The sequence below is a fragment of the Eleginops maclovinus genome, chromosome 7, assembly GCF_036324505.1.
Source record: "Eleginops maclovinus isolate JMC-PN-2008 ecotype Puerto Natales chromosome 7, JC_Emac_rtc_rv5, whole genome shotgun sequence".
Lineage (NCBI taxonomy): Eukaryota > Metazoa > Chordata > Actinopteri > Perciformes > Eleginopidae > Eleginops > Eleginops maclovinus.
Window position 1 is genome coordinate 15,703,462 of NC_086355.1, and position 16,899 is coordinate 15,720,360.

Genomic DNA, 16,899 nt, shown 5'->3' on the forward strand with positions numbered 1-16,899 from the left:
GTGAGTATCCTCTGTCTCTACATTAACCCACATCATGTCTGAACGTGCTTACATTTGGGGGGGCAGATCCAGCAACACAAATTGGATGTTGGATTCAACGTCACACTACATGAAATCCGGATTTTCAAACTCCTGTGGTTCTCATTATGTTATGTTGACCCATTGAGTCAAGTGCAGATTAACCCACTTTTTCTTTAGACATTTTGTTGTCCATTCTCCGTCTCTTAGGTTAAAGGGTGAAGCATTCGGGGCTCGCCATATGGTCAATATGCTTAAGGGAGAATGTACTCTGTGTTTGTGTGCTTGAGTTTGCGTTTGTTTTAAGAAAGATTAAGGCATTAAAAGATTTTAGGTTCTAGACATTAACGCATCCACACAAGAATGTAGATGAGCCCCTTTTAAGTAAACATTACATCAACAACAGATAGAATCTTCCTTATGTTGCATGTAAACATAATAATGCCATTGTTGGGATTTCAGTTAAATCCATTGATCCAATGGATCGTTAATCCATTTGTTGTACAAAACACGCACCACCTCATTCTGTCCGTCACACATGCTGTAACACTGTTCATTTAATACACATTTTCCAAGTTTGTCAGTGTCATGCGTTAATACATAAACATTAAACAAAAGGATATTAGGAAATTCTTGACAAAGTTTGCACTTCTGGATGTGGCCTCTGTTTTATATTTTTCATTCACTATATTTGGTGATGAAATTATTATTTTTATCCACCACAACAAAACAATATAATAACATCTGAGAATTGTACAGCTTTAAAACAAAACAAAAAACAACTAGCAATTATGCAGCAACAAAAGTTTCAAACATTTGAAAAGAAATAAGCCTCTCTCTGCTACCCCTCCAGTGGACTCTCCCTCAGTGTTTATTTGCCTAGCAAGTTAGACAACTGAGCCTAAGGGCTGGCCCACTGACACACACACACACACACACACACACACACACTTCCTACTTTTTTTTTTCTTTATTAAGTGTTAGAATTACTCCTTGGCAGTGGCTTAAGGTAATCCAGTCATTTGTCCCGTGGAGCTGCCAAACCTTGTTTCCCTCAGCCATATACAGCGCTGGTATCGTTTGAGTTAGAACCATAATGAGAAAAAAGGACCCAAAAGAAGAAACAAAAAAGCAGCATGCCCTTTAAAGTCATTTAGTCAGACAACAATTGCAGGCTACAAAACAATAGCGTGACCATTTGAAAGGAAGAGATTGATGTTGTGCTGATATGAGTTATTCACATGTAGGAATATGCGTATACCAATATCGGGGACTTGATCCAGCGCTGGACTTAGGAATGTGTGGCGGAGGTTTTGCAGTGTTCACAGTGAGCTCTGCTTTATTTCAAGTGATTTGCTTTCAATGAGTTCAGATGAAAAGTGTGTGGTTATACAGTTCAGGAAAATGCAGCAAGAATAGAAGCCAATGAATTAAATGAGAATGACTCCAGAACGAGAGGGGAAAGGAGAGGATCAGAAAAAGGGAGAAAGAGAGAGAGAGGAAGAGAAAGAAAGAGAAGAGGGAAGAGGGAAGGACAGCAAAGGATGAGGGAGAGAGAGAGATATTACTGATGATCAAGTCCTCAAGGTGAATCATCTGTAATTACTCACGTCATCCACTGACTGCGCTCCGATAAGCAGCCTGCCCTGGGAGACTGCTGCTCACAAATGATTTCTCATAATGTGGCAGTGGCACTGAGCCCTCTCTCTCACACACACACACACAAACACACACACACACACACACACACACACACACACACACACACACACACACACACACACACACACACACACACACACACACACACACACACACACACACACACACACACACACACACACACATACACACACAAAACACTCATTCACATTGATGGAGAGGCCGCAGCTATTGGCCTACCGAGACACACCGTGCTCCGGTCAGAACAAATTAAGAGCTTAGCTTCCCCAGGTTGTTCACTCCAGGGCCACAAGCAGACTGACAAGTGTGTGTACGTGTGAACGTGTGTGTCTTCGTGTGGAGTGTGTGTGATCCACATATACCGTTATCTGTCTGGGAGGCAGGCTGATTGCTGAGAAGTGTCCAGGGGGCTTAGTATTTCACAAGACTAAAGAGTGTTAGAGATTACATTCTTGTGTTCTTTGAGAGCATTCTTCAGCAACAAACCAACACCCCAGACACTGGCTGTGCATACCAAATAGAATTATTGGGCCAAAACAAAATGAAGTCAACTTTAATAGGAACCAATAGGAGGAATAGAGTTCCAATACTCTGGTGGCTCAGCTAGTAATAATTCACAATGTGCAGTTTGGTTTGCTCACTGCCATCCTTCTTTAAAACCATTTTTGATGTTGAATACAACTATTAAATATACCATGTATTCTTCAATTTGTCTGGATTGAAGGATTTGATTGGCCCATTTTAGTGAGTGATTTGATTGGTCCATTGGATATACTTGATTTACTTATTTGATTGGCCAGCTTGATCAAAGATTTAAGTGTTGGATAGATCAATTGTATTAGCCATTTGTATTAAATTATTTGATTGGCCCATTGGATCCTGTCATTTGGTTGTCCCAATGGAACGAGCAACTTGATTGGCTTATTGAACTCATTCAACTCATTCAAGGCATTCAATTGTCCCAATCGATCAATTCATCTGATTTGCCTATTGGATAGACAATATACCATTTTTTTCATGCATCGTCTCAGTCTCCGCAGGACTCTAGTAAAGCTAAGTAACAATGCCATCGACAGAGCTATTGTGTCTCATAAAATTGCTTGACATCCTAGAAAAAAGCCAGCAGTCGCAGTGTGTGAACTCCGCATAATCTGTCAGCAATAATACCAAATATTAACACACACATTCACATCTAACATTCCAATTCTAAGGGCTGGAAGAGGAGAGTGGGGGGCCCATACACAGAATAATAGCACAGCTTTTTATATTGTGGACAATGTCCACCACTTCAGTCAGACAGCTTTCTGTGTTTAAGTGTGCTGTCAGAGTACATATTTCTGTTTCAACTTCTTTAGTCACCCATGGGCTCTTAAAGCCCCCCATACGCTGCTGCTACCCCATCTGGGAAATCAGCCTGACCAGCATAAAACGCGTCCCCTGCCCCCCAGACAGAGAGAGAGTACAGAGAAAAGCCCTTCCATAAACGAGGATTAGTAGGGAGGGCAAAGGACCATAGAGGAGGAATAAGAGGGTGACGTTTAAAGGGTATTAATAGTTATTTTCTTCCTGGTAAGACCAGCTGATGCAAACATTTTAACGGAGGTAACATTTACAGCATGACAACACATCACAATGGTATCAAATACACCCGTTAGTACTGGAAATGTGTTGATATTCCCCCTTACAAAAAATATCAGACCTCAGCATAACTACAAAAAGGCAATGATTCTTGGAATGTATTGTTTCCAGAATCCTTCATTATTGTTGACGTGTCCTTGAGCAAAGCATGAACAAGGATTAGTAGTTCAAGCTTGATGCCTTTTCAAACCACGAAGAGGAGGAGTGAAGTGTGCATTCAGTGTTCCTTTGGTAAGACCGGCTGATGAAATGTCCTCTGACAGATATGCCACAGTTGTCGTGCCAGTGACCCCACTGACCTGTACGGAGCACAAGAGCTGCGTACTTGTTGGCACTTCAATTTTAATGAAAAATGATTTTCAAACCCAGATTATTTCTACACAAATTATTGTTTGAATATAGATTTGGCCATCATTCCCATTCCAAATAACTTTCTAACAGATGACAATTGCTAGAATAGAGTCCAGTAAGAAATAAAACATTTTACAAGGTTGTAAACAAACCCTGCTGTCACCCTCTTTAAAAATAAATCTAACTTTTAAACCTTAGAGCATAGGACACCCATTTGCAATCTTCCTTAAATATGTCTACTCTTGGTAGTAATACATTATAACCCTATACTGGTCAATATACTGGCCCATTAACTCCCATTGACCTGCGTTTCTTTGAAGTGGGTGAACTGGTGTGCTGACTTGGTGCCTCTGAGACGTGCCTGTTGCCGAAGTTGCAATGATATGAGCAGATCAGGTTACGACACTCCATTTTACTGTCCCTTTAGCTGCTTCACCTACCTACAGCACGGATCAGAGAAACCAGTGGCGAGATCACACCAAACTACGCCCCAACAGTAACTATCAGGGGTCGGGTTCAGAGATCAACAGGACTGGGATAGGGTCCTCGTGTTGTTATGTATCAATTAGAGGGCAGGGAGAGGAGAGAGAAAAAAAAGAGGGTGGGTACTCACTTTAGACTTTGTTTATGCTGGTCATCACATAAACTCTTTCACATATTCACAGTGGGAATTTATAATGATAAAAATGTGGCCTCTGTATTTTAATTTTAAATAAGAAAAGTCAACTCCAGATGCAAGAAAATGATTTTGGCTATCCAAATCTGCTCTCACAAATCCTAAACCCATCTTGGGACATGTGTTTTGCAGTCTGCAACTTCGCCGGCACATTCCCAAACAAAGGAGATCTTTTGGGAGCAATTGATAAAAAAAATGTTTTTAGCAAACAAACATAATCATGCAATCATTACAATAACTCTAAAACATAAACACATCTTAATTTGATAACCAGATACTCATGTTTTACTATGTTCCTGAAATGTTTCCGCATTCAATGAACAATGTTTCCCAATGTGCAGAACATGGTAAACCTTGGATCTACTCTAATATACATACAGTACATACAATTGATACCCCTACAGTCCGTTGAGAACTCTCCAACATGATGTTTTTCTGAATCAGGATTATAATGTTGAGATATTCTCTGTTTATTTCCACACTCCTTTATCCTCCTTGTCAAGGGAAGGACAGAAAACAAGCCCATTTTTATGATGTAATGTTTGGGGATTGGGAAGAGGATAGCTCCTTGTAATTGATGCTATCCTCCAGAGTGGCATCTTCACATCATAGTGGAGGTCTGATTTACTTTGCCAGAGTCTTGCTCAAGTCAAGTCATCTTCTCTGGAAAAGGATATAGCATGCCTAACACACACACGCATACATACGTGAAGACGCATACACACACCTGGGTTTGATTTTTAAACTGTGTGTTTGGGGTTCGGCAAACTTCAGACCCCTGCCAAAGACAGCTTAAAAGCAGAGAGCAATCACTCGCAGTCACTTTAGATTTAGCCCAGTTTGCATCATATTGCTGGACATGAAAGTACATAAAGGGATAAGACATAAATCCTGCAGCTCTCACAGACATCTGCTTACAAAGGCTGGGTATTATGCACATACACACACACCAATTCATGCAGAAACACAGATGCACAGATGCACACAACATGTTCATACTCGGGACGGCATGTGAAACATAGTTCATGTTCAAAAGAACACACACGCACACACACACACACACACACACACACACACACACACACACACACACACACACACACACACACACACACACACACACACACACACACACACACACACACACCCACAAACACACTTTTTCACTCGATACAGACATATGGACAGTAATGCACACACACTGTGCCCTCCAGCCTTAGGCCACTTGTTCCGTTAGAAACCAATTTTGTCAGAGTAGCTCTACATTTTTAGGGGTAAAGGAAAATCAAACGTGGCAAAGTCCTTTTAATTTATTTCCATTGAATAAATAGAGAACCAATGTGTTGGGGTGGACATTTATTACAAGAGTATTACAATTTGGAGTGTTGCCTGGATTATGTTCAGTGACAATGTTTTGTTTAAGTACTTTGGTCAAACTGCAGTACTGATCTCCTAAACGTTATGTTGCTATACAACAAAACCACATTTTCATTTAAATGTTGATGTTCATGCACTGTGTGAAATAACAAGTCAAGCTAGAATTAATTGAATGTATAGTTTCTACATTAATAATGTGAACAACACACTTATTTGTACAATGTTCTCTCTAAACCAAGTAATTTTGTTGACTTAACATAGCAAAGTTGTGTTTTTTTTTGTTAGTTTTGCCTTGTATCAATTCACAAACTTAACCACGTCTGTAAAACTGCCTCTCTAACCCAAGATAAGTTTCTCTCAAAATATGTTTGAGAATGTGGGTGTGTTGTATGGGAATGTACTGTGATTAACCAAGACACAAGACATTTTATTGTCATTGTAGACATATAACTTAAATAACATTTGGTAACATTTAGTGACCAACAGTGATTGAAAAAACATGGTAAGAGGAAGATGATTAAATGGTAATGTACCATACGTTAGCTTTTAATGGTGTACTAGAAGTAGTGTGGGGGTTGGCGATATTTCCAGTCCTCAACAGCTATGCAAAATAAATTATTTTATTTAGGTTTTTTGTTGTGGCTTTGATGGCTTACCCTTATGACCCTTGGACCAAACAGACTGTGAGCTGGGCGGGCTGGGCCTTTTTTTGTGGACAGTTGGCAAACACTGTGTCCAAATTTGGGTGCACAGTTCCCACAATCTTCTGTGCCATTTTAACCAGTGGAGTCTTTCTCTGCAGTGCAGCTGGCATACCACATTGTGGAACAATAGCAGAAGATCTATAGTGTTTCTTTAAAATAGTTTAAAGGTATTACCAAGGTTTAGGTTAGGATTAGGTGTTCAGAAGCACTTTACTGTAGTTACGGTTAAGAAAATATTTTGGTTTTGGAGCCAGACATATACATTTCTGTATTGAGCACTTTTAACAGGTATTTTAATATTTTTGGTATGACATTTTAATCCAGTGACACATCACCTCTGCTCAAAATCAATGATTAATGGTTGTGCTGCTTTCAGTTTCAGCAGAAAGACTGTGTTTAACCAAGACAGACATTATAAATGTGAAGCTGAAGGAGTTTAGGATGTTATCTTTTCATTTAGTTCATGTAAGTACATTGTCTTATCAAACATAATGTCTACACAATCACTAATCTTAGTGGCAGCTCTTCTCTTCCCGCCGCTTTAGGTGGTGTCAGGTTCTTTCACCAAATCTCCTAGCACGTCATCACATCATTATGTCTGCATACATTTTGCGTCTAGCTGTTAAAGTCATTAGTAAAGCGAGGTGAAATGTTAAGATTAGCTTCATCTCCTTTATTTTTAGACACACTACTTTCCCCTGTTATTGTTAGAGCTACAGAGAGCTTGCACTGCACTCTGATGAATGAGGTGACGCCAAGAAAAGAATGACGGGGAGACTAAACACCAATGGAATCTCTCCCTTCAATTTTCCTCTCACTTTGTCTCACCCTCCTACTTTCTATTACTTTTTTCCCGGCTCTATCTCTTTTACTTCCTCTACTTTTCCATTCCTTAATATCTTTCTCTCTCTTTCAAGGGTGTTTCATTAACTTTACTGTGAGATGAAAAGCAAGTGGCCATCCTTCAGACTGAGAGCCTCTTGAACGCCTCACTCTCATAGATGTGCTACACACACCGCGCACACACACACTGCACACACACACACACAAAAACATGTAATAGAGAACCTAGACTTTCTTAGCTCGTCATTAATTTCTGTGTTCAGGCTGAAAGCACCTGCTGTGTCCGCCTGCTATGGGACTTTAAACACTTCACATGAGCCCTATGTTAATGTATATGTGTGTTTGGGTTTATGTTTCCATTAATGCTTGAGTGAAAGGAGCGATAATTCAGTTTCACTTACCAAGAGAGCGTCTCTCTTTCTCTCTCTCAGGAGAAAGAGCATTCAGGCATACATTCATTCTGAATTTTCACGGAAAAAAATAGAAAAAGCGTCCATTTACACATTCAGGCCCATTCGTTCTAATGACTGTCATTTTAACCACAATGAGCCCAGTGTTTCAGGTGTTTGCCCATTCATCATCGCTCCGATTCATTGTTGATTTGCCTGGACTGCGAAGCGAAAGCGCATGATCAATGAGTCTTCCCGCTGTGTCCAATTCAAAAGGAATGACCCCGCTTTCTTTTTCTCCTCTCCTCTCATTGCTTTCTCCCAGTGGAGGGAAAATGTAAGATAGACACGAACGTTCCTGGTATACACTCACATCTGTCTATACTTCGTAGCTTCTTTTGTTTCATAGTGGATTCAGCACGTTTCCTTCAGTAGCAGTAGTACTGTGATGCAAATAACCAAGACTTGCAGCTTGAAAGTCCTCACTTGTAGAGAAAAAAACATGTTAGTAAAAGGGTGGAAAAAAACACTATAGGATTTCTGCTAATATTTAAAAGCAATTAAGCAGCTTCACAAAATTAAGTAGAACGGAGATAGGAAATCAAAATCATGGTTTTACTCTAAGATATTTTCACAGCGCACTAATCGAGAAAATTTGGCTAATGCAGCAAGTTTGCTTTTAATTAATTTGAGTAATTTACTAGAGATCTGGTAGTGTGATTTTTCACCCTTAAGTGTTTATTAGATGCTTAGTATTCAGCAAGAGTGAATCTGTATCTAAATAATTCATCTGTAAATGCTTACAGACTGGAGATAACTTTATTTTTTTTCTCTGCTATCCCCCCTTTCCTTTTTCTTCCTCCTTCTCTGACTCCAAATTTCCCTTTTCCCGTTCCCTGCTCTTCACCTCTCCTCCTCTGCTTCTTTTTTCTTCTTTTTTAACCTCTATATCTTTGCTCCACCTTCATTTCTCCTCTTATCTTCTCACTTCTTTTTACCGACTTTTCATCACTTCCTTTGTGATGAAAATACAAAATACCTTTCCTTTTAACTGTCTGCTTTCTCCAACCCTTCTTGTCTTTTGACCTTCGATTTTTCCCTCTTGCACGTGGATCCCTGTCTCTCTTCTGTTTGTTGCTCCTTCGTTTTCTTCTGTTTTCTCTCTTCCACCTCTCCTTGTCTCCATTCTTTTTTTAGTGGGAGGAGATCAGCGGGGTGGATGAGCACTACACTCCCATCAGGACCTTCCAGGTGTGCAACGTGATGGAGTATAGCCAGAACAACTGGCTTCGCACCAATTGGATCCCTCGCCAGTCGGCCCAAAAGATCTACGTGGAGCTGAAGTTCACCCTGAGGGACTGCAACTCCATCCCCCTGGTGTTGGGCACCTGCAAGGAGACCTTCAATCTCCTCTACCAGGAGACGGACGACGACCAGGGCAGCCACTTCAGAGAACACCAGTACACTAAGATTGACACCATCGCCGCTGATGAGAGTTTCACCCAAATGGACCTTGGAGATCGCATCCTCAAGCTGAACACTGAGGTACGCGAGGTGGGTCCTATGACCAAGAAAGGCTTCTACCTGGCGTTCCAGGACGTGGGCGCCTGTGTAGCTTTGGTTTCAGTGAGGGTTTACTTCAAGAAGTGCCCGAACACTGTGAGGAATCTGGCCTCCTTCCCTGATACGGTGCCCATGGACTCCCAGTCGCTGGTGGAGGTCAAAGGGTCATGTGTCAATCACTCCAAAGAGGAGGAGCCTCCGCGAATGTACTGCAGCACAGAGGGCGAGTGGCTCGTGCCAATCGGGAAGTGTCTATGTAACCCGGGTTATGAGGAGAGAAGCAACACCTGCCAAAGTAAGACAGCTTTTTATCTATCCGCTTTATTTCCTAGTCTCTCAAACATTCTTTATTTGTTTGAAATGTTGTGATACAATGCAGAGTTTGCAGAAGTGTTTGATGAAAAGACCTTCAAACTTCATGTCTGTCAGCCAAAAACATCTAATATATTTTGCCCTACCTATACATGTGTGTATGTTTTTCTATGTATGTCATTCTGTACCTTCAAAAGAACCCAATAAATCCCATTGCGCTGTTGGACAGTATGCTATGTGCAATGTGCAGTAGTTCAATAGTAATCTTCTGTGTCACACATCATTAGCAATTGGAAGCTCTTGACCAGAGTAGCAGGGATGGGACTGATAACCCAGAAGAAAGGAGTAGGCAGGAGTGGATGGTGAATAATGGAATGGTTGCAGTGGTGGTTGCGGGTGTTGGTGGAGTCATGAGTGAGTAGACGTTGGAGTCTGGAGATACTCGATCTCGCCCCAAAGTCTGTTGTCGCCTCGGAGGTGGTTGAAAAAGCCAAAAAGTATAAGTCTGGCGGCCTGGCTTTGCCTTTTTCTTTCAGACTGTCTGCGACATCATCATCACACATGCTTTGCAGGGCGACTGGCTTCAGTTGTTGCCAGCTGGTTATTGAGAAAGAATCAAAATCTCTCCTTGACTGAAGTCACTTAATATGTTTTCTGGTCCTTGTGCTGAGCATTTGGACATATTTCTCTTTAAATGACGCAAAACCTGAGGGTTTTACTCGTAGATGTAGTTGTTTTCCATGTTTATTGATTGTAATTGTCCCTTGAATGTCCTTTTTCCTCACCATCTCACTTTATTTCACCTTAACTACTTGGACATTTAGTAAATAATGCCCCATGGCAACTTTTATAGCCCCTCTGGGATCAAGCAACCAGTGGGTTCAAAGGTTAAGTGTCGCAAGGAGCCTTTCATCTCTGCACACAACCTCCCAATGGGATTAACATTAACAGTGTAATGGGTTATAATCTCCCCAAAAGTATGTTTATTTTTCATCCTTTTCTTTATAAAGGGTTGCATGTATGCGCACAGACACAAGATAACTACATCATTTAACAAACTTAGCTAAATTGAATTTCCTGTGTTTGTGGCTTCTGCGGCCAGCGTAACAGCTTTCATCAATTACAGTTGCAGTACTTCATCAGCGTTTCCCTGCGACAAGATGTTTTGCATCTGTGCAGTAGCTCATCCAGTGCAGCAGCTCCATTAAAGTGATTCCAGTGTGTCCCACGGGTTCAAAGAAAGTAAAGCAAGTAAGCGCGTTTCTGCAGTATGTAAGAGCACATCATGTTTTCAAATACTATAGAGTGAAGTGAAATAACAAAAGTGGTATGTACTTGTTTACTTCATACTTGAGTTGTTTATGTCTCTGTAGATTTGATTGACCATGCCAAAGAGAAAACAGCATCACCATTGATCAGAATACTTTGAGTTGTGTGGTAATTGCTGTATGAAAAGAAAAAAAAAAAGAAAGACTAAACCCATTTATATAAAGATAAGAAAATGTAAACAGGATAAAATATAATTCAAAAAAATGTATATGACATAAGAGGTTAAAGTAAAAATTTGCACATTACTACAATATATAATATATACTGTAATTTGAATAAGATAAGTAAGAAAACACTAATGAGAAGCTCCATATGTGCAATGAATCTTCAACTTTCCTTTGTTGTGACTACTTCCTGTGGTCCATATCACTAGATGTGCTCGTCTTTTCTCAGTTTGCTCCTAACCCTTCTTCAGAATTCAGATGCAGCTGCTATTTGAAAGCAGCCACCTCTGCACTGCGGCTGTTCCACACTATCTTTAAAGTAAAAAAAAAAAAAAGGAAGTGTTTGAGGTTTTTAGAAAAATGCTGCTTGTTTTTAGCCTTTGCAGTCCTAGTTATTGTCCCTTGCCCTAAATGCTCCCATGTTAATCAACTCTCTCCTCTCCAGGGCCATAACCAGTGTTAATTAAAGATCAAAGGCAGGCTCCCAGGTCAAGCCCCTGCTGTCAGGGCCAAGGGAAGCTCTTTTTCTGGCTCTGTGGACCGCAGAGCAGCCTGTCTCACTGTCCAGATGCGAGGAATATTTGTCGCAGCTGCCAGGTGATAAATGTACACAGTAAACAGACTGAGAGGAATTTAAAATGGTAGCCGAAAATGACAACAAAACCTGATGCCATCATCGTTTTAACTTTATGTTGTCCCTAAAAATGGTGTTGAAAACCTTAAAGTCATTAGAGTAGCTCTTAATTGGAGTAGTCCCTGGTCTATATTCATTTTAAAAAATGTTATCCAATTGACATGAGTCAATTATAGGGACATTTATATATTGTGTTAGGGTAGGTTAAATACACCAATTTAATTTTCACCCCCAATTTTGGGAGTTCATTTGTAATATACAAGAACAGGACCTTATGTAGACAAATGGCAGACCCCTGCCCCCCTCCATACCACCCTCCATTTACTTCCTGTCTCTCTGTGAATTGTGTGAATGTTTGGATGTATTTGACAATCTCTTATTAGTTTCAGAGAGGTCTAATGGACTCTAATAAGGTCTTATGTTACCCTGGAGTGGGACAGCTGCACCAACAGGCCCCCACAGCCCCCGCGTGCAGCCGTCGGGGGCCCCAACACGCAGTTCACTCTTCAGGCCCTCTGTGTTAACAGATCGATGAGTGCATGCGGGTTAGGTCACGGAACAGGCAGATAGAGAGAAAGATGAAAACATATTTACAGCGCTACAGCCAGATAAAACAGAAAGAAACAGATGTATAAGTATTTACATTTCCTGGACACAAACTGGGCCCCAAACATACTATGTCATATTTCACCCCACAGAGAAGGTTGTTGGTTCATTATTGAACTGGCTGAACAAACAGAACTTATTCATAATTGGATACTTTTCCATAAATTGTTGTTTTACTAAAGAATGAAAACAAAATGTAATTGAACCGGGGCCACAAATTAATAATGTAGTAATTAAATATGCAGGCTGTCAGGCAGCAGCCTTGAAGTAGATTTAAGACTCTGAATAAAATGTTTGTATTGGGCGTTATTGGCTTTGACTGTTCTAAATCAGATGTGGATGGAGCACCTCCGTTGAATATTTCATGCTTTGTTTCCTTTTCCCGAAATCCCTCCAAGAAGCATCCTCTGTTTACCTAATTTCTGCTCCATGACTGTGAGTGTGTGTGTGTGTGTGTGTGTGTGTGTGTGTGTGTGTGTGTGTGTGTGTGTTAGCAGGGGAGGAAGTTAGAGAGTGTGAGAGCAGTTGCCTTTGTTTACACAGACTCCAAAGTGTGTTTAAGGGCTTTAATAGAATACACTCTAGTATTAGATTGTCATTATCTTGCTTGGCTGTGTATTTGTCTGTGTTTGTGTGTATAGCCAGAAATGTTTGTGAAAGCGAGGGTGAGTTTTCTGTGGCGCCTTCAAAAGGACACATGCATTCTGTCTGACTTTGGCAATGGGACAACGTGTGTGTGCAGTATGTGGCTGCATATATCTCACAGGTCGCAGTATTTATTACTGTGAGTAGATTTTGATGTTTCATCATCCATATCAGTGCAGATGTCATCGGATCATTTCTCAGGGAGAATCGCGGTGAGTGGATGTGGCATTTTTAAGAATTTACGAGGTGAATGGACGCGTCAGTCATCGTCTGGATTACTGTATGTTTTGTGAGCAGGCTTCGGCCTTTCCACGGAGAATGTGAGGCCAGATCTAATCTCGCTAAGTCAGTCTTTCATCCGTCATTAGAACAGGCTGGAGCAGGTGAACCACCTTCTATCTACCAACAGTGTGAAATTCCTGCCACCCTAATTTGATCCTAAAACAGCAAACGGATGTCTGTCCATCCAGTTTGAGTGAGTGTGTTCGTGTGTATGTGTATTGCAAATGCTAATGCATGCAGCTGTTCTGTTGTACTTTGCAGCAGGTTTACATTCTTACTGGATTTATCAAGACACACAATCCTCAAAGTTGCTGGAACCATAATGCTTATTATAATCACGCATACAGTAAATCAGTAAAAAAAGACACTCACCCATAAGTGAGTTTATGGTTTTGCATCGATTACATACCATATCTTAGTATATGTGGAAAGGAAAAAAATCCTTAAAGTAAAAGGCATTTGGTCAAGTTTAAGGAACTAAAAAGATTAATATGATTGTTTTTGATCATTTTGTACTGATGTTACACTGGGCTGTATTATATATTGATATTATATCAACATCGTAAGAAATCATATTTGTCTTTTAATGGTTTTCAAGGCTACATTCCAATAAAACAATGGTATTTTCTGAATTTACCAGAATTTTCTAGCTCTTTTATTATGTATATATACCCACTTAAGTCATTAAACCTACATCATTGATGAATATTCATCAAAATGTGTGAAAATATTTTGTGAGAGCACCAATGGTCAACCCTACAATATCGTGAAAAATCTGAGTTAGACGGTAAAAGAATATTGTATTGTTTAATTTTCTTTATATGGCCCAACCCAATGGAACATATTCTAAAGTTATTTCTTTTTTAAAAGACCGCAATGATCTCATCATTTCCAAATGACAAGGCCGTTCTCTCCTTGTTTACTTCCTCTCTTCCTTTCCTTCTCTCTCCACTCACCCTTGTGGCTGATGGTCTTGGCCGCTGGTTCAAAGCCCGCTGTCCATCTCACGTAGAATGTTTTATATCACTCTCCACTCTCGGGCTTAAGTGATTTAGCTGCTGCCCTCATGCACACATATACTTCCAAGCAGACGCGTTATCATCTTTCATTGGCTTTGTCACGCAAAACCTACATCAACCTGACCAATGCAATGATTCAGCAACCATTTCATCATTTCATTGGAAGCAAAGCTGTATTCAGCTTGAATGATGAATCAAAAGATTCCATGTAATGTCATTGGGGGTTGCTGGAACTGCCAATGAGTCTCTTTCTCTATTTCATCTCATTATTTTGGTCTGCTGGTCCCTTGGGTTGAGGCAAAATGGTGGAGCGCCATTGCGGCTGGGGAATAAACTAATTTAACTTGCAAAAAGGGAGCCCGCATACTTTTAAGAGAGGTCGGACCACCCTGGAGCTAAAATTCCAGTAAATATTAAACTTAGAGTCATCAAGTTGGGAGGATTTGTTTAAGGAATGTCATTGTTTCTGCTAGATGCTTTATTTGGATATGGTTTTGGAGCCTTTCTGCCCCCTAGTGATCATAAATCTTTGAATGTTATAAAAGACCCTGCCATGTTAATTAAGATTATCATTTTTTAAATATTAATTTATTAATAATGTATAACGTTGACTTCCCATTATTTTACAGTTATTCCAAACTCTTATTTCTTGAGGATAGTAAAACATAATGCTAAATGTTTTTACTTTTGACTACATACACATGCATACAAATAGTCCCAATATCTATGAAAACCAATTTTTAAAAAGGAGACACAGCATTACTGTATAAGTCCCACGGATATGTTTCCCTTCTTTTTTTCACATCACCCACATGTTATTTGTTCTCTGTTTTTCTGTATGTTTGTCCTGCCAGACAGTTGAGGTTGAGTGCTGTGAATTCATGAAGCCATTGGCTCTCCTCCGGTCCCTTGGAAGAACTGTGTTTGTTTGTGTTGGCCGTTACATAACTGCCCGGCTCTCTACAAGAACATGTCAGTTAAACACACACACACACACACACACACACACACACACACACACACACACACACACACACACACACACACACCTACACACACATACACACACACACACACACACACACACACACACACACACACACACACACACACACACACACACACACACACACACACACACACACACACACCCACACACACACATAACACCACATCCTTTAAATTATAGTGACAGCATTTCTAATCCAGGATCAGGATAATATATATCATATTTTCTTCTTTTATTTTACCGAATATGTTTTTGCATGATTACGTTTGTTTCTTTTTGTGTTATAGTCATTATTTATCTAGTTCACTGAGTCCTCTGAGCCATTGTCCTTTTTCCCAGCGGCCCCCTGCTACATGTCATATACCAAGTTGCACACATACACAATGGAGACTGCACAGTTTAACAATAGCTTGTTACTGTTATTGTTCCTTGTTGAGGGGCACCTCCATCGTTGTCCTTGAGAGCGGGTGTTACTCATTTACTTCGGCCACACACATTTTCAAAGCCAATCCAGGCAATCACATCACTTCATGCTACCCTGCGTGTGTGTATGAAGTGTTATACTGTACAACGCTCTGCGCTAACGCTAGTGTTCCATTGCATCAAAGTCCTCCTCTGCTGTCAGTTCAGTTTAATGTAGAAGCTTTCTCTGCCGCAGCCTTTTGGCTGTGAGCTGCATGGCATTTCGCCTTTTTGGAGCTCAAAATGAGAGGAGAGGCTGGAAGAAAGGACAAAGCTTTGATTTAGTGATCCAGAGAGAAAAGTCTTGAATCATGATGTTAACACCAAAGTTACAACAATTGCTGGATGTAAAAGTAAAGCCATCTTGTTTCATTCCTGGAATCACAGTGTGTTATTCCAACTAGCATCGACTATAATGCTTTTGCAACTGAGTGCTCTCTCCAGAGAAACTTTTCAGAAATGTCTTCCTCAAATGTGTTCAGCTTCAGTGTATCAATCTATGTTCACCCTCTTTTATTTACTTTTAAACAACTTTGTTGTAGCTTAACATGGAGTTAAAGGGGAATCCATACACTTAAGGTACACAGGCATGCACAGTATGTATCGCTGTTTAAAAGTGCATCCTTCGTTCAAGCTGATCTATTCATGTTTATTTTTGATCTCATACGGTTTCCATTGTTGTTTAAATGTTCAGTCCCTCCAGTGCTGTTTGACTTTTTGAGGATCCTCCATAACCTTGATGTACAAAAAAAAGAATGCTAATTAAAGTATGCCGTGAAGCCTGCAGCAATTATACTGACTCCCACTCCATAACAGCAGACGGGAGGGAAATCTGACTGGAGGGAGGGAAAGAGAGGAAGGGAGAGTTAGAAAAATAAAAGGTAGAGAGAGAAGAGAAATAATGAGCATGGCGTTAATTAGAGACACCATACAGCTGCAGTCCAAATGCAGGAGTTACTCACTGAGCAAGCAAACTCAGCAATATTTTTTATGTACTCATATGGAGTGCTGCAGCAATGACTATAAAACAGGGAATCATGAATTGTTAAGCTTTGACGTGTCTTAAAAAGTCAGTGGCTAAACGACAGTATACAGAAGTTGTTGGGGACACTAAATGCCATTACTCCAAAAATGGACATCTTACTAGTACGCCTTTACATTCTTGTTGTTTTCATGCAGCGCTCTTGCAAACTGT

At 40.3% G+C, this 16,899-nt stretch overlaps 1 protein-coding gene across 5 annotated transcripts in view; it reads left to right on the forward strand.

The window, feature by feature from the left end:
• epha3 (eph receptor A3) overlaps positions 1 to 16,899 on the forward strand; it is a 94,619-nt gene that overhangs the window by 7,910 nt on the left and 69,810 nt on the right. For 4 of the 5 annotated variants that reach the window (XM_063887642.1, XM_063887640.1, XM_063887641.1 and 1 more), the window contains exon 3: positions 8,877 to 9,537. In XM_063887642.1, the coding sequence (XP_063743712.1) occupies positions 8,877 to 9,537 (661 nt within the window). Of the gene's footprint in view, positions 1 to 7,594; positions 8,017 to 8,876; positions 9,538 to 16,899 lie in introns of those variants that run through there. The other variant, XM_063887643.1, reaches the window with a different exon arrangement.